Source organism: Piliocolobus tephrosceles, chromosome 7 (genome assembly GCF_002776525.5).
Source record: "Piliocolobus tephrosceles isolate RC106 chromosome 7, ASM277652v3, whole genome shotgun sequence".
Classification (NCBI taxonomy): domain Eukaryota; kingdom Metazoa; phylum Chordata; class Mammalia; order Primates; family Cercopithecidae; genus Piliocolobus; species Piliocolobus tephrosceles.
The window spans coordinates 16,043,315-16,065,418 of NC_045440.1; the positions used below are offsets into that span (position 1 = coordinate 16,043,315).

The 22,104-nt window shown below is 38.1% G+C and overlaps 1 protein-coding gene across 2 annotated transcripts in view; it reads right to left on the bottom strand.

Moving 5' to 3' along the window:
- Positions 1-10,409: 10,409 nt before the first annotated feature.
- The window catches only part of FGL1 (fibrinogen like 1), a 30,390-nt gene continuing 18,695 nt past the window's right edge, over positions 10,410-22,104 (bottom strand). For both annotated transcript variants that reach the window (XM_023216848.1, XM_023216847.2), the window contains 5 exons: positions 19,730-19,889; positions 19,387-19,484; positions 14,929-15,017; positions 14,560-14,747; positions 10,410-10,771 (listed from right to left, as the gene is read on the bottom strand). In XM_023216848.1, coding sequence (XP_023072616.1) covers positions 10,612-10,771; positions 14,560-14,747; positions 14,929-15,017; positions 19,387-19,484; positions 19,730-19,889 — 695 coding nt within the window. In that variant the 3' untranslated portion in view covers positions 10,410-10,611. The remainder of the gene's footprint in view (positions 10,772-14,559; positions 14,748-14,928; positions 15,018-19,386; positions 19,485-19,729; positions 19,890-22,104) is intronic.

Here is a 22,104-nt window from a genome sequence, read left to right on the forward strand (position 1 = left end):
CCAGGTAAATGATACTTATCTGGCTGTTGAAGAATTTAGGGAGCACGTCCGATAGCCATCTGCACACAGTCAGCATCATTGAATTACTCTTTTCTTGCTCTGTTTCAGAAAACTATATGAGAATATAAATCCAAACTTTTCACATAAACTTTTATCGCTTTTAGGTTTGATCTGAAAGACTGTCCTTGAACTGAAGTGAATACATCAAAACTGCTCAGCTTCTCTGAATGGGAAGTATTGAGAGATGATCTTTAAACTCTGGGGTGAATCAGATTTATTTATGGAACTTGTTAAAAATGCAGCAGCCCATTTAAAACTTGGTATGAACCCAGCCTTGAAAGTAAAATACCCAGTTTCTCCAAACTCCTAGTTCCTCTGAGTTACTCATTCTACCACGTGATGACTCACATACGAACAATATACAGATGTTCTTTGAACCTGGATTTCAAAAGATCCGTATTTGGAAAGCATTCTCAATCACATTCACCATATTCCTAATAGACTCCAAAAGTTCTCAGTGTTTTCTTTTTTCCCAATCCTGCTGATCTCTGAGTCAACATGGAGCCCTGGTTAAAATACTATTTTAATTTGGCATTGCTTTATTTTGAATAATCGTTGTCTATGTAAAAGTCTATCTGCTTCTGACTTTTTAGGAAGAGATTATTTTATAGAAAATGTTATTTATTTCCTATCTGTTCAACATGAGTAAATGCTTGAGGACATTAAGATTCTTTCAAACACCATTAGTAGCATAGGACACAAGTTGAAAGGGATTGGTGATTTTCCACCCCAAAGCTACTTATTGTAGTTTCAAATGTAATTTTCCTGTAACTAGGGAAGCATGGGCTATTTTTAAGCTTTTTTTTTAAAAAAAAAGAAAAAAAGAAAAAAAACCTAGTGATTAAAAAGCTAGTATTCTCTATAAAGGACGATCTTTGAAGAACATATGATTCCTAAGAATCTCAATTAGTTGGTCACCAGAAAAGGACAGAGAAAGCTTTATAGCTGGCAGACTTTTCTAAGGTTTCATTTTACAATTCAGGAGCTCTGTGTTCTAATATCACTCAACTGTCAAGAGATACTGTAGGTGGAATAAAGGAGGGAAGTAAAAGAGATGAAACAGCTGGCACGTGTTAGCCAGCTTTAAGAGCTCCAAAATTACCCAGTATTCTAGAAAATCATGACGTGCGTGATCATCCTCTCTGGGAGAGAAGCTGCAGCAGAAACTGGTGATGTAGTATCCAACGAAGGGGCATCTGTTTGGCACCCTGAAGAAAAGTAGCAAATTGTCCACACATCTAGACAGTCTGGGTAAGGTTATCATTTTCTAATAAACTTAAAATTCTAGTTCTTCTAAGATATGCTCCTGGCCCCGTTCCAATTACTGTATGACCTTGGAGAAATGGCTTTTGAAGTGTTTCTGTGTCTATAAAACCTAGATAATAATACTGTCTGTCCCAGATGGTTGGAATTGTATGAATTAATTAGTTCAAGCTAGAAAGGTCTTTGATAATGTTAAGCGCTGAATATTGTTATTATTATGGGTACGGGTGGAGGCAATGCTACACAGCACATCTATAATTAGAAAGGCCTAGAAACTGAAAGTAGGGCCAACACCGCCGGAGTTAAGGAGACAATACCCTGTGTCATTTTCTCCTGAGGCTCAGTCAGGTTGCTATGATGGAATATTTCATTCGCTGTTATCCTCTTCGAAAGGCTGAAGCTTGTCTTGGACTTGCCGACCAAGCAGTATAGTTTTTACCGGGTGTATGTGCTTTTTAAGGCAGTGTTTCGAATGAAGCACTGACATTTATTAGAACACAGGATATAGTCTTGGGTTTACAATGCTTGTTAATTGTTCTGAGTCAAGAGACCAAGAAATTCCATTACGAGAAATACCTGTCATCTCAAAAATGCAGTTTTTTGTTTTGTTTTGTTTTGTTTGAGACAGGGTCTCACTCTCTTGCCTAGGCTGGCATGCAGTGGCACAATCAGAGCTCGCTGCAGCCTCAAACTCCTGGGCTCCAGTGATCCTCCTTCTTCAGCCCCTCAAGTACTCTCAGGACTCTAAATGCACACCACTGTATCCAGCTAATTTTTTATTGTTTTTGTAGAGATGGGGTTCTCGCTTTGTTGGCCAGGCTGGCATCAAACTCCTTGCCTCAAGCTGTCCTCCCGCCTTGGCCTCCCAAAGCACTGGGATTACGGGTGTGAGCCACCATTCCTGGACAGAAATTTTCTTGAGCTATAAAATGAAGAAGAAGTCTAACCTTCTTTTAGGGATTGAAAGGTTTTCTTTTTTCATAAACTGTAAAGTGTTATGTGGAATAAAAATACATAAAATAGGCTGGCACGGTGGCTCATGCCTGTAATTGCAGCACTTCGGGTGGATCACCTGCGGTCAGGCGTATGAGACCAGCCTGACCAATATGGTGAAACCCTGTCTCTCCTAAAATTACAAAAATTACCCAGGCATGGTGGCGGGCGCCTGTAGCCCCAACTACTTGGGAGGCTGAGAGAGGAGAATTGCTTGAACCCAGGAGGTGGAGGTTGCACTGAGCCAAGATCGTGCCACTGCACTCCACCTTGGGGAACAGAGCAAGACTCCATCTCAAACAAACAAACAAACAACAACAACAACAAAACAACATAAAATTGGTTTAAAACTGAGCTGTGCTGAATAAAAGGAAAAAGGGAAAGATTTTCCTTGACTTTGTAATAACCCTGAGGAATGTTGTCAGAATCTAAGGCTCCCCTGAGCCCACTGGACCGTATCATGTCTAAACCAATTTTTAACACCTCATTTTTGAGTATTCTAAATACCAGTAACGTTAAGAAGCCACACTGCTGGGCTTTTCTAGAAGACATAATTTACCCAGACGGATAATTTATTTCATATGCTATCTCCTCTGGAAAACCTCTTCTGACCATCTCCTCTCGTCTTACAAGTTCAAATATTGATGAAAGTCACACAGCACTACAATTTACCATTTCAAATTCGTTTGTTATCTTCTTCTCTATCATCGTCATCACAGCAAATATTTATGAAACACTTATGTGCCAAGCATGGTATTATGTCATTTAATCCTCTCAACACTACCATGGGATAGTTACAATATTATTCATACTTTAGAGATGAGAATATTCAACACGGAGATGTGAAAGAATTGGCCACCTAAGAAATGGCAAAGACAAAAGGTAAACCCCAAACAGCTTGACTCAGATCTTCTTGGGCAATAGCAAAACCCAAGATCATGTTGTTTATCATTCAGTGTAGAGTAACTGCTTATGTGTTTACTTGTCTTTCTCCAAAACCAGACCTGTCACTGTCCTGAGAGCAAGAACTTGATTATGCTCATGGCTACATCACTGGGACCTCACACAGCAGCTAACACATGGTAGTTCTTTCTTTCCCCCATAGGCTTTGGGGGAACAGGTGTTGTTTGGTTGCATGAGTAAGCTCTTTAGTGGTGATTTGTGAGATTTTGGTGCACCCATCACCCAGGCAGTATACCCTATATCCAATGTGTAGTCTTTTATTCCTCACGTTCCCTCCTACCCTTTCTCCCAAGTCCCCAAAGTCCATTGTATCATTCTTATGCCTTTGCATCCTCATACCTTAGCTCCCAGTTATAAGTGAGAACATACCATGTTTGGTTTTCCATTCCTGAGTTACTTCACTTAGACTAATAGTCTCCATTTCCATCCAGGTTGCTGCAAATGCCATTATTTCATTCCTTTTTATGGCTGAATAGTATTCCATGGTATACATATACCACAATTTCTTTATCCACTCACTGATAGCAATCACACTACTGGGATTGATAGTAGGTATGTGGATTAATACTGAGTATCTACGCAGAGGAAAAGAAGTCATCATATGAAAACAATACTTGCCCACAGAGTAGTTCTTAATAATTGTTACATTATCAAACTGGAAACACATTTCCTTTAAAGGATAAAACAATTTGCCTATGGTTATTCAAAAGAGTAAAATATTAAACACATTAGAGTTATGGTTGAATAAAGTCTAAAATGATGAAAATTTTTAAAAATTATTTCTAATAGAAAACACTAATCTTTGAACATTTGGGATGAGGCTACTTAGGTGGCCAAGCCTAAATTCTTATTCTGCTCAAGAAAGTCAAACTGACACAACTTTTGGGAAAGGAATTAAGCAATTCCACTTCTGCAAGTTTATCTTATAAATAATTCAGAAAACAAAACACATAAAATTATTGTGTAGAAATGTATTTATTACAACATTGTTATCACAAACAATTGGAAATAGCCTAAATATTTAAAAAATAATTAAAAGATTTTTGATTGGTCAACAATGAGAAGAAGAACCTTATGATAATGTTTTATAGAAACTTCGAAATTATGTATGAAAATATATTTTAACAACTTGCAGACATAGTTAAATCACAGTACTACATTAAGTAAAAGAAGGACAATTAATCCTAAATTACATAGGATTAAATGTATTTAATGTGCATATTAAATACATTTCCCCAACTGTTGTTAGCAAAGCAAAAGAAAAAAAAACAAAGAATAATGCCCAAAGGGTAACCTGGGTTAGCTCTGGTTGATGAATAGTGTTTGTTTTTTTCCCCCTTAAACATTTCTGCATTTTAAATTTTTCTACGAGAATATATTATGATCAGATGAAAAATAAACTATGTGGTTTTTTTTTAAGTGTTATTAAAGAGCAGCCATCTGGTATCACAAGATCAGTTAGGTTAGATTTAGGAAACTTATATGAAACAAAAAAAACCTTTACTGGAGCACACTTGTTTGTTTAATTCCTAGAGTCAAATTGCATCACTGTGTGTTGCATAGTGTATCACGTGCACACAATCTGTTCCCCAGGTATCAGGAGTTAGGAAGATGCATTTACTGAAATAAGAATTGATATGATGTCCATGTTACTCCTGTTTTATTCTACAGTTGTTTCTGCTAATATTGAAAGTTGTTCCCCGTCTCTACTAAAAATACAAAAACTAGCTGGGCGAGGTGGCGGGTGCCTGTAGTCCCAGCTACTCGGGAGGCTGAGGCAGGAGAATGGCGTAAACCCGGGAGGCGGAGCTTGCAGTGAGCTGAGATCTGGCCACCACACTCCAGTCCGGGCAACAGAGCGAGACTCCGCCTCAAAAAAAAAAAAAAAAAAAAAAAAAAAAAAAAAAAAAAAAAAAGAAAGTTGTTGGCCAGGTGTGGGGGCTCACGCCTGTAATCCCAACACTTTGGGAGGCCGAGGCCGGCAGATCACTTGAGGTCAGGAGTTCAAGACCAGCCTGGCCAATGTGGTGAAACCACATCTCTACTAAAAATACAAAAAATTAGCCAGGCAACATGGCGCGTGCCTGTAGTCCCAGCTATTCAGGAGGCTGAGACAGGAGAATCACCTGAACCCAGGAAGCGGAGATTGCAGTGAGCTGAGATCATGCCACTGCACTACAGCCTCGACAAGAGAGCAAGACTCTGCCTCAAAAAACAAACGAAAAAATTTTTTGAATTTGGATGGTGAGGTAAATATCTGGGCTCACGAACATATTAAATGCATAATTATTGCTTATAATTTCATTTATCTCTCTTTAGTCAGATTCAATATATCCTACTATGTTGTCAGACACAGTGCTAGATGCTTTTTCACTGTATCTCTTAATTCAACTCACATAACAACTTTTTCAAGTCAGTTTTAGTGTCCACACTTGACATATAAGGAAACTAACTTTCACAGAAGTGACCATTCCAAATTCAAGTTGTTTCTTGGGCTGTGAATGCTGATCTTCAGCACCTGACAATCTTTTTTTTTTTTTTTTTTTTTTTTGAGACGGAGTCTCACTCTGTCGCCCAGGCTGGGGTGCAGTGGCCGGATCTCAGCTCACTGCAAGCTCCGCCTCCCAGGTTTACGCCGTTCTCCTGCCTCTGCCTCCTGAGTAGCTGGGACTACAGGTGCCTGCCACCTCACCTGGCTAGTTTTTTGTATTTTTTTAGTAGAGACGGGGTTTCACCGTGTTAGCCAGGATGGTCTCGATCTCCTGACTTCACGATCCGCCCGTCTTGGCCTCCCAAAGTGCTGGGATTACAGGCTTGAGCCACCACGCCCGGCCGACAATCTTTTAATAGTATCAGAAGTAGACCATTTATCCTATTAGAAAACTAAAAAGCAACAAACATTTATTTAAAAAGTTTTTAAATGATAAAAATTAATAATAAAAACAATTCTCATGTTTAAAGTTGGAATAGTCTCTAGGGCTTAGTAACTGGAGAAACAATAATTGAATCTCCATCTAAAATTATTTTCTCATAGCCAGATGTGGTGCCACACACCTGTAGTCCCAGCTACTCAGGAGGCTGAGGTGGGAGGATCACTGAAGCCCAGGACTTTGAGGCTGCAGTGAGCTATGATCATGCCACTGCACTCCAACCTGGGCAACAAAGCAAGATCCTGTCTCTAAATAAATAAATAAAATTATTGTTTCCTATTTGTTTTTTATTACTATCCTATCAGTTCCTTCTATAGTGTTTGATGATTGGCACATACTGTAATGTGTGAACAAATAGCATAGTCTTATGGCACAATGTGTGCCCAACATAGAATTCTTCTAGTTTGTGTTCAAACCCACATAAAAAGAAATGAATACAGATAAGCCATGCATGCACAACCAGAAACTTATAATCTCACTAACTCCTAGCCGTTAGGACTTCTCAAAACCAAGTTGGTATATATGTGAATGTGCGTGTACGTCTGTACATTTTAAGGAACATGTATGTGATGAGGTTAGAAGCCACCATTCAAAAATCTCTTCTGAAAGACATGCATGCAGTCAACAAATATATGAACACATCCTCAATATCACTAATCATCAGAGAAATGCACATCGAAAGCACAATCAGATATCACCTGACATCAGTCAGGATGGCTATTGTTAAAAAGATTTGAAAAAACAGACGTTCATTATATCAAAAAGATAACTGCATACATATGGTTATCACAGCACAATGTATAGTTGCAAAGATATGGAACCAAGCTAAATGCCCATCAATTGATGAGTAGATAAAGAAAATGTGGCATATATACACTGTGGAATACTGCTCATACTACTCGGTCATAAAAAAGAAATAATGTGTTTTATGGCAACTTGGATGGAGCTGGAGGCTATTATTCTAAGTGAAGCAACTCAGGAATGGAAACCCAAATACCACATGCTCTTGGTTATAAGTAGGAGCTAGGCTATAGGTAGGCAAAAGGACATAGAGTGATGTAATGGCCTTTGGAGGCTCAGAAGTGGGGAGAGTGGAAGGGGATTAAGGATATTGGGTATATTATACACTACTCGTCAGTCCAGATTCCCTATTTTACATCCAAACTCCTCTACATTCTGTCTCTCTCTTTTTTTTTGGAGGAGGAGTCTCTGTCGCCCAGGCTAGAGTGTAGTTGTGCAGTCTGGGCTCCCTGCAACCTTCACCTCCCCAGTTCAAGCAATTCTTCTGCCTCAGCCTCCCGAGTAGCTGGGACTACAGGTATGCGTCATGATGCCCAGCTAGTTTTTGTATTTTTAGTGGAGATGGGGTTTCACCACATTGGCCAGGCTGGTCTCCAACTCCTGACCTCAGGTGATCCGCCCACCTTTGTTTCCGAAAGTGTCGGGATTACAAGCGTGAGCCACTGCGCCAGGCCCCAATCTATTCTCTCTAACGGTTTTTATTTCCTGGCCTAGAGCTCCCTCCCATTCCACTGAAATGGATTTAAAGAACACAAATAACGTTATCACTAACTCCAATGATCTTTCATTAGAACTTCTCTTCCATTATTTTATGGTATTTTAAATTTTTAAAATCACTCCTTCTGCATTGAAAAACTATTATACTGAGGTTCGACACTGTAATTTGTTTAGCTCCCCTCCCACTTCTCTGGAATCATTTTTTTTTTTTCCTCTCCTTTAAAAGCTTTTCTTCTTTTGATCTCATAATTGTGTGAGTTCCTCAGGCTACCACTTGAGCAATTAAGCCCATATTTAAAGTCACTGACGATCCATTATTTATAGCTTACCAACATGTGTTCTATGGAACACTGTTCCCACAAGACCTCACTGAAAAACAATCAAGAACCCTGGCAAACATTTCTCCTTTGCCTGCACATTCTACAGAGATCATAAAAATAAATCTTCTTTTTCCTGATCATACTTCCAGACGGAGTGAACATATGATACAATTCTGACCAACACAGCTGAAACTGAAGTCTGTTGACCCTTCGCTTTTCTTACTGCTTTTAACGTGAACTCAAAGCAGGAACTGCAGTAGATAATTTGCAATTTTGAAGGATGGGCTAAATGAATTGCAGCATCAGCCTCCACGCTGCCCTGAACATAGGACAGCAACTGCTTACCTCTTGAGTTCTCACTACGTAAGATGAATAAATCTTTATTTGTTTGGACTTCCATCATCAGGCGATTTACACCTTGCAGCAGAGCACACTCTTAATTGGATATAAAAATGGTACAACTGTATGTCCTTCTTGGAACTTCAGAATGCACGTTAGGAAATTAGAGAACTGCGAAATTCCCAAGAGAAGAAACCTGTGGAATTCTGTTGAGTATGTCATCTCCTAAATTTATTTGATCAAGCAGCCTTTTTCTTTTTTCTATACTAAACTCCCAATATCTCACAGAACTACGGCTCTCTAGCTTTTTGCTTTTCCAAGTGTAATTTCTAGACCAGCAGTATCTGCATCATCTGGAACCTTGTTAGAAAACCCAAATATTAGGCTCCATCCTGGAATTAGAGTTACATTTTAACAAGATCTTCGGTTGATTTGTACGATACTAAAATCTGAGAAGTGCTGCGTGGGAAACACTGATTTAGAGAATGAAGTACGACTAACCTTAATATCCTTATGTGGCCTATGATTTCAAAGGCATCTGTATCGTTACTGACCCTTAATGCCTGCTTCACAAATCATCACACCTAGTTCTTATTGAACGCTTACTCTGTGCGAGGCATTATGCTAAGTGTTATACTTTTATAATTCTCAAAGCAACCCTATGAGGCAGGTACTATTGTAATCGCTATCTTGTAGATGAGACAGCTAAGGCTCAAAGAAGTCAAGTTGCCTACCCAAGGTCACATAGCTATTAAGTGGCAGAATCCTCGGCTTAAGGATTTAAGGATCACTTAACTATATTGGCTCTCTAACCTTTTGTTCCCAAGCACTTTCCTGCTCTGTGTACTTTACACACATGATTCCCTCTACCTGTAATATCTCTCCATGTACACCTTGTTAAAAGGTCTCAGCTCAAAAAGTCAGTTGTTCTGGGAAGCTTTTCTGATCTCCTACCCCAAAGCCAGGTCAGATCCTCCTGGTATACAATTCCCAGGCACACATCTTTACTTCATACGTATCAACTTTTAAAATTATGTATATTTTGTGATTCTATGATTAGTGTATTTACCAAAAAACTAAGCTCCGTGTGGACTTGAACTCTCTGTGCTTGACACGTAGTTGGCACACAAATATTTTTTAGAGTATCTTTTTTTTTTTTTTCCCTGAGATGACGTCTCACTTTGTTGGCCAGGTTGGAGTGTAGTGGCATGAGCTCAGCTCACTACAACCTCTGCTTCCAAGGTTCAAGCATTCTCCTGCCTCAGCCTCCCAAGTGGCTGGTATTACAGGCTCACACCATGACACTCAGCGAATTTTTGTATTTTTAGTAGAAACGGGGTTTCATCACATAGGCCAGGCTGGTCTCAAACTCCTGGCCTCAAGTGATCCGCCTGCCTCAGCCTCCCCGAGTGCTGGGATTACAGGCGTGAGCCACCGTGCCCAGCCTTTTGGAGTATCTTTTACTCTCATTTGAAATGTTCTCTCCCTACTCTGCACCAATCCAAGTTCTATCCAGAAGAAGCTATAGGATGGTGGCAAAACCTTTGATTTCGCATCGGAAGACTTGAATTTGAGGCCTTGTTCCCCTACTTTGTAACTTTGAGCAGTCACAAAAACTCAGACCCACTAATTCTCAGCTCTATTAAATGGAGATAGTAATAACCTCACAGGATTGGCGTAAGAATTAAAATGAGCTCTGTGAGAGAAGTGTATAACCTACATAAACTTCCTAAAAATACAAGTAGCATTTTATAGTCATTAAGATCCCGGGTTATGCTTAAAAGTTTCCACTCTGTAATCCAAAACCTGAGTTCAAATCCCAACTCATAATGTTTACGGTCTCTGCAGCTGATTCGGCAATCCATTATTTGCTGGATTTTGTCATGTGTTTTGCCAGTTGCATGCATAATTTATTATGCGTTTATGCTTGTGTATCCTAAGTCATGGTATATAATCTATGCTTTTTGTGTTTTGTCTGACATAAGCTCGTATCAGAGCCTTTTGCACACAGGGATTCAATAAATATTAATACAATCTACGTTTATTTGGTGAATATAGCATATCTGCTGTACTGAAAGTACATTAAGTAACAAAGGCAAGCGAGAAGAATGAAAAGCAGTACTCACAACAGTTATCATGATTGCGCATGGTATGTTCAGAATGAGTATTTTTCAAATCACTTTAAACAAAGCTGAACTGCAGAAATGAAAGCCCAACAGCAACAATTAAATGACATTTGGAATAAAATCATTTGGCCTAATTTTCATAACCACAGATTTCAGAGAATACCACCACCCATGCCAGGTGTACCAGACAATCCCATTGTCTGTTTTAGCCGTGTAGGGGCCGCTGTAGTATAAACCATTCAGGTTTGCAGAGTGACACCTAGTGGAAGGAGGGGAGAGGGAAAAAAAGAAAAAAACAATCAGACTGGAAAAATATTGTTCAGAAACTCTTTTATTTTGCTAGCAAATACCCAAAACTTTTGAACTACGAATTCTGCCATTTTTCAGACAAGTAAATATTTACTAGTTTCCAAAAGCTAAGAAATGTCTACAATAGATGGATATGGTGTTTTATTTTTTATTTTTTAATTTGTTTTAAATAATAGAGACAGGGTCTCTCTATGTTGCCCCGACTGGTCTCGAACTCCTGAGCTCAAGCAATCCTCCTGCCTCAGCCTTCCAAAATGCTGGGATAACAGGTGTGAGCCACCGTGCCTGGCCTCAGAGATGGGTATTTTAAAATGGTGAGTTTTACTGCCATAACAAATTTGAAAATACAATCCAGGCCACTCACAGTGCATTGAAAAATAAGCATTTCAATTTTTGATTGCCTTTAAACGAAAAATTAAAACAACCCAACAAAAACCAATCCTTGTAACCTCCAGCCTTACAACCTCCTGACTCAGAACAGTGTTAATCTCATACTTAGCAAGAGCTAAGGTGAGTGTCAGCAAAGTAAGGCACGGGCAAGGTGCTCTGCTGCTGGCTTTCCTGGATAATTTGCACTCACATGTTCGTTCATCTGCTGCTAAGACTTAGCTTTCATAATTCAAACTCCCTCCCTCCTCTTCTTTAAATTGCTAGCATATCAATTATTTTAATCTCAACGGTAAGCAAACAAAACCTAAAGCACCATTTAAAGTTTTCCCACCCATCAACCAATAATCATTTTTTCCTAGTTGCTGAGTTAATTTTTTACATATATTGCACCAATCTAGACAAGCTGGTTAGGTTATCGACAATATAAAAATGTTTCTTTCCTCCTTTGGAGTCTGTAAGTTTTGTCCTTGATATGTATAATTTACATATAAGAGTATGCAATAAGTTTATGTGTGTTATTATGAAATTAATTACCATATACTTCTTTATTGATACAATTAATGAAAAGATGTCAGAATTAGGATAGAAGGAGAACATTCACAAGAGATAGTTCTGAACATCTATGGAAAAACCCAAATTATTGAATCAAAAAAGCACATAATCTACCCATAAAGGCTGAGTGACTGGCTTGAATCACTTATCAGCCTAACGATCCACTCCTACTGAGCATTCTCGAAGTCCTCCTAATTTAAATGAATGTAATTAATTGAAAATACGTATGTTAAGTCTGCACATGTCAAAGCCTACTGTGTTTTTAAAACAGCATGGAAAGTAATGTTACAAAAGAAAACACTGTAAATTGAGTCTCCAGAATATATATTTTGGCATATATTTGTCTATCTAGAGATATCTGCTAACTGTATTTTTATATTTGGTCTATGATTTGAATCCCGTTAGGAAACTAACTCTGTGATCAACATAAGAAACCTTTACTATTCTGAGACCAGCTTTCCAGCATCCTTTAATTTTTAGAACAGCCTGGATTTGAAACTAGATTGGGGGATGATTGGGGTTCCCTTGGTGAAGAAGTGGCTGTGAACGCTCATGTGAAATGCTACGCTAACAAAGACAAGACATCAACACACAGTGATTAGTTTGCTATATGGAAAAAGAACATCTTATAGGTGCCAACATTTCATGTAAATTAGAAGAACTATGGGACAGAAAAAAAGCAAGAGTAAAAAGGAAGAAAAGATAATAGTCAAACTCACTAATAGTAGGCATGGTAAAAGTAGCACCAAGTTTCTAGAACAATCTACTTTCTCTCCCTTAATGCCTACTGATTTTCCAATTGCACAGCCTCATCAGCTCTTTTGATTCCAAGGATAACACAGGCTCTTTGGGTGGCTCCAGCCAATGAATTGCCTTTCTTTGTTCTCCCTGAACCCATATCTTTAAAGTTAGGGAAATCATTCCTTTGCCCACATTAATATGTATGGTAGTTTTCATTCCGATGCCTTAGAAGCCAGTCAGCTGGATAAAGTACATGGGTTTGATCTCATGATACTATTCGTAATTATTTCTGTATATGGAATTCTTTTCAAAATCAAATATTGTTGACGCTGCAGATGACTTCGTGAATTACACGTAAGTTTTATGTCATGGTAACTTAGAAGGACAAGGGGGAAAGAAAGGAAGAGTAGGAACAGGTGAAGAAGATGGTTTTTAAAATAACAGGAAAACTACTAAGGAAAAGATTATCATCACCTCCAATTTGCAAAGCAAGAGAGAGAACTTGGTTTCTCTCCTTCACACTGCTGGAAATACTCCAGTGCCTTTACAAATGATCAAATATTAAATGGACTCAAATTTTTTTAAAACAAGCAAAATACAGGAAAAAAATGACTATTTTTACAAACGCAGTAGTACACCCTTATCTGTAGGGCATACATTCCAAGACCCCTAGCAGATGCCTGAAACTACGGATAATACCAAATTCTATATATCGATACTATGCTTTTTCAGTCTGATAACTGAAACAGCTACAAAGTGACTAACGAGCAGATAAAGAAAATAAAATTTACTAAACTGAAGGACATGATATAGATTGAAAAGAACCACTGAGTACCCACTGTAGTAAATGAAAAGAAGACCGCAACAGTGTATGTCACTGTAAAATTTCAGAACACTGGGGGGAAAAATCTTGTGGGTGTAGTAAGAAAAAAAAAATCTATAGTAGTTCTCTGTTTTTTCCTATAATATGCATACCTATGATAAAGTTAATTTATAAATTAGGCACAGTAAGAGTTTAACAATAACTAATAATAAAATATTACCATTATATAACAATATGTCAGCATTACAGCTCCTGGGCTTTGGGACTATTATTAAATCAAATAAACATGATTTGAACACAAGCACTCTGAAACCGCAACATTGGATCTGATAACTGAGACTGCTACTAAGTGTCTTGCGCAGAGAGGACTTTCAGTGTGGAGACGCCGGACAAAGGGGTGACCCACCTCCTGGGCAGAATGAATCCAATGGTGTGAATCTCTGCTCAGAATGACGTGCAATTTAAAACTTTTGAATTGGGCCGGGTGCGGTGGCTCACGCCTGTAATCCCAACACTTTGGGAGGCCGAGGTGGGAGGATCACATGAGGGCCAGGAGTTCGAGACCTGCCTGAGCAACATGGCAAAACCCCATCTCTACCAAAAATTGAAAAATTAGCCCATGTACCCCAGAAATATATAAAATATTTTGTATCAGTAAAAAAAGAAGCAAATATGTACAATCAAAAATGGAATGAATTTGCTGCTAAAGTAACATGAATGTATTCAGTCACAGGGTAGAATTAGGTTTCAGAATTATTGTTAAGAAAATTTCTGTGTTGGGAGAGGCTTGGATTCAATGAATTAATGAAAGCCACAGTGATTGAAAAGTAGTACTCTACAGAAACATTATAGCAATAACAGTGGCTCTTTTGTGTGATATGGTCAGGTGAATAACTAGTTGGTTATTAGGATGCCAAATATTCTCCTTATGTATAGATGCTCTCTCTCTATTTGTGTGAATTTGTGGCCTTCTATTTATAACTCATCCATAATTCAGTTTGCAAATGATTTTGTAAAAGTAATAATTTACTTCTATGACATTTAAACTTTACTAATGTTCACAATGAACAAATCCTCAAAACTACTTCACTGCTGAAGAATTCTAATGATTACTTAGTAATGCTAACATTATAAATAAAGACCAACATTACCATACATATTATATTGATAATTAATGCCTATCAGTGAGATCTCATCAACTCCATTACGACTATGCTCATAAGACATCAAACCTGTTAAACCACCAGCCAGACTGATCTTCTTCTGCGCAGTTTCCGTCATAGTTGTCATGATCTCTGTCCCACGTGCTGAATTTCATTCTTTGGTGACTAGCCCACCACTGCACCTCAGGATGAAAACTCCCCGCAAGGGAATCTCCAGCTGTTCCAGAATATTCCCCAATATTCAACTCATAGAAATTCTAAAGAAAAAGAGCAATTTCTAAAGTCAGTGGAGTTCCTCTCTGACTATTTTAAAATGAAGTTTATTTCATAAACAAAAGAACAGGCTCTATTGTGTATTTTTATTTCCACTGACTCCAGGGTTTTCTTGCACATTTTAAGCATTTATTTATGGTTTTACTTATTAGAAAATTGTAGTACCTTTTCATCTCCAACTTTGAAATTCTTATATTGTGCATAACGGCTATTTTTTTCAAAATCTGCAAGGTCGATTTTTAAAGTGTAGTCTTCTAAAAACGAAACAAGAAATTAAATTTTAAAAAATGCGTGACATGACACGGACTACAGCGGATTAAAAATAATTCACAGCTCTATTTTACTTTTACCATTTCCTTTGGCCAAGAACCAGTTTTCAAAGATTAAACAGTGACTCCTTTGTATTTATAACATGAACATTTTATCATGTAATGTATTGTAAAAAAAGATGGATACAATATTAAATTTTAAAAATGTCTACTAGATCTCTCAGAGGTAAAAGCTAGTGCAATTCTCTTAATAATGAACAATAGAAAAAATAAGTCATTACTTAAAGCAATCTAACAATGAAAGGACTGACGCTTTTACGTTTAATGGTTTGTCCTCTTTTTCTTGATTTCAGTAAGAATGTTGATCTTGAACATAAATGGCAACTATTAATGACATCGTGTAATTTTTTTGTAGCTGAGCCACTAGGTTTGTAAAATGTAGTTGCCATTACCTGCATATGCCCGAACTTGGTTATTTTCCTGATAGCATGAAAGATCAGCCAGCAAACCCTTTAAGAATAATTTGAGGAAGAAATACGAATCCTAATTGTTATCTGAAAACCTTCCTTTGATAATGGCTCATAAGATCAAGAGACTAGCACCAAAGTTTATAGAGTGGATGTCATTGGAGAATTTCAGAGACAACAAGGAAACATTCTTGAGAAATGCTGTACCACCAATATTCTCAATGGCGGAGATGATGATAATTACTGGAAAATACACTAACATCAATGACTCTGAGTAAAAAGGTATTTCTGAAGAGGTGATATCTACGTGTAAAAGCATTTTAAGAACACAATGGGGCTGGGCGCTGTAGCTCACGCCTGTAATCCCAGCACTTTGGGAGGCCAAGGCAGGCGGATCATGAAGTCGGGAGATCAAGACCATCCTGGCCAACATGGTGAAACCCCGTCTCCACTAAAAATACAAAAATTAGCTGGGCATGGTGGTGCATGCCTGTAATCCCAGCTACTCAGGAGGCTGAGGCAGGAGAATCGCTTGAACCCGGGAGGCAGAGGTTGCAGTAAACCAAGACTGTGCCACTGCACTCCAGCCTGGCGACACAGCGGAACTTCATCAAAAAAAAAAAAAAAGCCTTTCTTTAGCCTCCCCTCAAACTTAAGGGTGCACACACCAGCAGCAGAAGAGGACAGACAAGAGAACAGCCTGAAGGAGTCCTATAAACAAACGCAAGGCTGTGGGGCAGGGAATGCTGGATTCCTCATGACTGGAGTCCCTTTAAGAGGGAACGCAGGCCTCTCTTGGGCTTGTTAATTTAGCACCACAATTTCCTTGCCCCAGGGAGCTCTCTCAAGGTAGTAAAGGTCACGTGAGACAAGACTGTAGCGTGTATAAGAGCAGCAAGGCAGGCTAAGTCAACTGTCTTTAAAAATACTCTGTTACAGGCCAGATGTGGTGGTTCATATCTGTAATTCCAGCACTTTGGGAGGCTGAGGCAGGCAGATCACTTGAAGCCAGGAGTCTGAAACCAGCCTGGCCAACATGGTGAGACCACCGTCTCTACTAAAACTACAAAAATTAGCTGGGTGTGGTGGTGTGCGCCTCTAATCCCAGCTACTGAGGAGGCTGAGGCATGAGAATTGCTTGAACCAAGAGGCAGGGGTTGCAGTGAGCCAAGGCACTCCAGCCTGGGCGACGGAGCAAGAATCTGTCTCAAAAAAAAAAACAAAAAACAAAAAACAAAACAAGAAAACAAAACAAAACAAAACAAAAACCTCTATTATAGAAGAGACAAAGTCTCAGTTTTTTGGCTAACCATTTAAATGTCTCTGTGTTCAGTAAGTAAACAAATTACATTTACCATTTCTAAATCAATTTTATGGCCGCTACTTCTAGTCAAGATTTATGTAGTGGGGATAAAGCCATTCCCAGAGGTAATTCATTAGCCATAATGCTCTCATAATTAAAGAATGCAGAGACAAAACACTGCCTATTGTCTGGGTTATTGGGATACATGATTGCGGGCCTAGGTACTGAAAAATACATTTTTACTGTCATGAGATTAGCCAGCCTGAGTACCAAGTTGAAATATGAACGGGAACAGGTTTGTTGGCAAAGTTCCTCTGGGCAAATATGTACATCATAATAACTTGAAAAATAATAAGTTTGAATTTCATCTATTTAGAAAGAGCCAAGGGTTACTGCTCTGGGGTTTTCATAGCTTCAATAAGAAACCAGTCAAATATTAACATGCAAATTAAACAGAAGTTGGTATGGCAAATTTTATATATCTGGTGTAAAACACTTAAAACTAGAATAATAGATATGCTAAAGGAAAGGAAGCCTTATATAAATTTGGAGAGCACTGATCATAAGAAGGACATATAAAGAAAGTATAAGGTTTCTAGGATTACTCATCCTGTCTAATGTTTATTATTCTAGTGTCTCAAAGAACTTTATAACCATAATCCTACTACTATAAATATAGAAACACCAATAGCTTTCCAGAACTTGGGTGGAAAAAATGAACTCTTGTTTTATTTTAATTAATTAATTTATTATTATTATTATTATTATTATTATTATTATTATTATTATTATTTGAGATGGAGTCTCACTCTGTCATCCAGGCTGGAGTGTATTGGCACAGTCTCGGCTCACTGCAACCTCCACCTCTTGGGTTCAAGCAATTCTCCTGCCTCAGCCTCCCAAGTGGCTGGGATTACAGGGGTGAGCCACCATGCCTGGCTAATTTTTGTATTTTTAGTAGAGACAGGGTTTCACTATATTGGCCAGGCTGGTCTCAAACTCCTGGCCTCATGGGATCCACCTGCCTCAGCCTCCCAAAGCGCTGGGATTACAGGTATGAACCACCATGCCCGGCTGTTTTATTTTTAATGCAATTGCAGTGTAACTTAGCATGCTCTCTTGGGCATTACAGTTGCCTTTTACGAAGGATTCAGGATAAGACTTCAGTGGGACTGATGGTAATCTCAGACTACAACAGAGGTAGGCAAGACAATGGATTGGAGGAAAAGAACATGGGAGATAGAAGTTTGGAAAATGTGTTATCAAAGCAATGATATTTTAGACAAACATTAAACTCTAAAGATAAGAATTTAAAAGTATATAGGGAGAATTGTCCAGATGTCTGCTATTTACTTTGAAATATATATACAGAAAAGATGGATTGATGGATGGATTGAGTAATGGGCAAATGGATAGACACGTAATAAAAACAAGCAAAGTAAAATGTTAATGTAGGATACAGGGGGTAGGTTGAAACTACTTTCAAATTGGTTGCATCTTTGAAAACATTTCAACATAAAAGATGAGAGGTATGTGGAAGCATGGACATTTCATATATTATGGTATTTTATTGGAAAAATAGTGCCATTTCCACAATTTTTCACCTCCCTCTCATGATATGTCTTCGTAACTCCTCCTATTGTTTATTTCCTTTTAAAAAAAAGTCTGAGCTGCTCCTGTGATTTGCTTTCACCAATAGAAGAAAAATGATTCCGTGCCAGTTCTGAGCCTAGATCTCAAGAGACTTATATACATCCACTCTTTTTTCTAGAACGCTGCCTGTGCTACAAGAACAAGTCCAGGCTAGCCAGCTGGAAGGTGAGAGACCCTATGGAGCCCGGTGGAATTCTTCCATCCTAGAGCAGCAACTTCAATCCGGAAGTTGATTGCACATTCATAAGCAAGTCCAGCCATGATCAGCAGAGCCCAGCCCTGATCAGCAAAATCACCCAGCCAACCTCCAGATTTGTGAGAAGTAATAAATGGCTGTTGATTTTAAGCCACTAGCTTTGAAAGGGGATTGTTACACGGTATTATTGTGACATTAGATAACTGATACAGTATATATAATCTTCAGGAACTCAAGGCATCAAAAAAGAATAATTATGACATTTTATATCCTTTTCAGAAATAGAATATCTACATATTCTATATAGATATATAGATATATAGTGATATATATCTATAGATCTAATATATATAGTGATATATGTATCTATATATCTGATATATTTAAGCTAGTGGCTTAAAATCAACAGCCATTTATTACTTCTCACAAAGTATAGATATATATATCTATATAGAATATATCACTATCTATAAATATCTATATATCTATATATATAGATATTTCTCATACATATATATGAGAAAACAATTCCCCCAACCTAATTCTAGTTTTCTTTGTGTTTCTAATCTTAGGCAGCCACATTTTACATTTGGGATTATTGCCCAAAAGTTATCACTACCATCTGTAAATCATAGCAATTATTGAATTAGTTCCATTGCCTATAATTTGTTAAAAAAAAATTGTAGTGTCATTTTTATTGTATTCCAAACAAATTTGACATCATTCAAACCTTACCTTGAGTGGTCAAGAAGTGAAGATTTTTATTGCCCAGCCAATATTCACCATGTTTTTGGACAAAATTTCCAAAGCCATTTTCATAGTCATTCCATCCTCTAAAAAATGTAAAGTGGAAGCTGATTTTAGCAAACTCCATTTGTGGTACCAAAGTGAGCACCACCCACCCCATGCTACCACCACCTCCAATATTTTCTTGATTTGTTCATTCAGTTTCAGTATTCTTATTTAGAGAGAATGAAATTCTGTCTCATTAATAGACTTCGGGATATGATCAAAATATTTGACTTATAAATCTCACATTTGCTGCTACAAATAGATTCTTATGTCATAATGAGCACACCTGTTAAAGTTCTCGCTGCCATCAGATCGTCTCTGAATTACAGTCCATCCTCCTCCATCAGACATGTCGCAATAAACAGAAAATTCTGCTGGGCTCTGAAGAGGTTTGATTTTGTAAAATCCACTGAGCTTATACCCATCATTGAAAATCTCTGAACAATCTGTTTTTAAAACAAGGTAATGTAACTTTCATTATGTGTCTTTTTTTTTCCCTTGTGGAGCCTCTGAATGAGACTACTCAATATCACTGGAGACGGATAACACATGGTATAGAAATCAGCGTTTTAAAATCGCATCTTATACATCTTCCAGTGGATATTAGGAAAGATTTATTTTCTTAGCTATTAGTTGCCACCTGAATCTGTGATATAATCATGGGGGAAAAAAGGGGAGTGAAATAAGAACCAGTTTTTTGTTTCTTTCTTCTTTTTTCTTTTACTTTTTTTTTTTTTTTTTTTTTTTTTTTGGTAGAGATGGGGAGTGTCTCTATATTGCCCAGGCTGGTCTTGAATTCCTGGATTCAAGCAATCCTCTTCTCGCACCACAGACTCGCAAAGTGCTGGGATTACAAGTATGAGCTACCGGCCGGGCGCGGTGGCTCAAGCCTGTAATCCCAGCACTTTGGGAGGCCGAGACGGGCGGATCACGAGGTCAGGAGTTCGAGACCATCCTGGCTAACACGGTGAAACCCCGTCTCTACTAAAAAATACAAAAAGTTAGCCGCGCGAGGTGGCTGGCGCCTGTAGTCCCAGCTACTCGGGAGGCTGAGGCAGGAGAATGGCGTAAACCCGGGAGGCGGAGCTTGCACTGAGCTGAGATCCGGCCACTGCACTCCAGCCCAGGGGACAGAGCGAGACTCCGTCTCAAAAAAAAAAAAAAAAAAAAACACAAGTATGAGCTACCACGCCTGGCCTAGTCTCTAATTTCTGAGTTTTGTAGAAAACAATGTTAAAAAGCAAGTTATGTGTAATCTGTTAATAACAATGTATTTAGGTGGAACTTATAGTTTTATCAGACAGAATAGTAAAATTTATCTCACCCATGAAACTAAAAATGAAAGCAGAAATATTAACACCAAACAACTAAGTTACTAGAGGTTATCTTGACTTAGAGCATGAGAAATCATGCTGGACATCTGAAAATGAACCCGAAATTGTAATCTTCTCAAAATCTTATAACCTCTTAGCCTCATTAGATTTTTTATTAGCTCACTGAAGTTTCTAAAAGTCCATACATTCTTAGATGTTTTTGCTGAAAATGGCAAGCTTCTGCTATTTGTTTCATCCCTTAATTCTTTTTTGCTGTGGTATTTCTTTGAACACTGAAGCAAACATGCTACCCCTTTGTCACCAAAAAAATGGTATCTTTTTCTTTCTTTTTTTTTTTTTTTTTTTCTCCTTTGAGACAGAGTCTTGCTCTTTCACCCAGGCTGGAGTGCAGTGGTGCGATTTCGGCTCACTACAACCTCTGCTTCCCAGGTTCAAGCGATTCTCCTGCCTCAGCCTCCCGAGTAGCTGGGATTACAGGCGTGTGCCTCCACACCCAGGTAATTTTTTTGTACTTTTAGTAAGGATGGGATTTTGCCATGCTGTCTAGGCTGGTCTCAAACTCCTGAGGTCAGGCAATCCGCCCACCTCAGCCTCCCAAAGTGATAGGATTACAGGTGTAAGCTATCACACCCTGCCAAAAGGTGATACCTGTTTCTTAAGCCACCTGAGGGTGATGTAAATTAATACCCATTGGGTCTCACCTAGATTGATCTGTACAGACTTAGAGAATGTGGCAAATAGAGACCTCTCTATTGTTTAGATGCATAGCAAACTATGTTTTAGGATGACTGAAGTAGTGGCCACTATAAACAGATAGTCTTAAGAAGAGCCATCTACAAATATTTGAATAAAAATGTTATGACATCAACTTTACACTTTTACCCCTGTCGCTTTGTTAAGTTCCTTTAAAAAAAATTTTTTTCTGATTGGATAATTCCATTCTTGTAGCATATTTTAAAGTTCTTTTTCATGTTCATTGTTTTGATACTAAGTTGCCAAATTTATAACTCTCTCGTTTTGTTACAGATAAAATATATTGCACATTAAGTAGGTTGAATAGGCCATAGAAATCAGAAGAGAAAAGAAAAGAAAGAACCTTAGTCATTTTATAAAGCCTTCACATGGCTGGGACTGATCATATACTACTGCTTCAGTGAGATGTTTACCTTTGTAATGATTTAGACTTTATTCATAGATTTATTTTCAACATTCAGAAGCACAAGTGTTCAAATACATGCTAAATTACAAAAAAGGATCCTGTTTTGGCGATTAAACAAGAAGCAAAACAATGAGAAAATGATTACCTAAAATTAGTTCAATGTTGTTA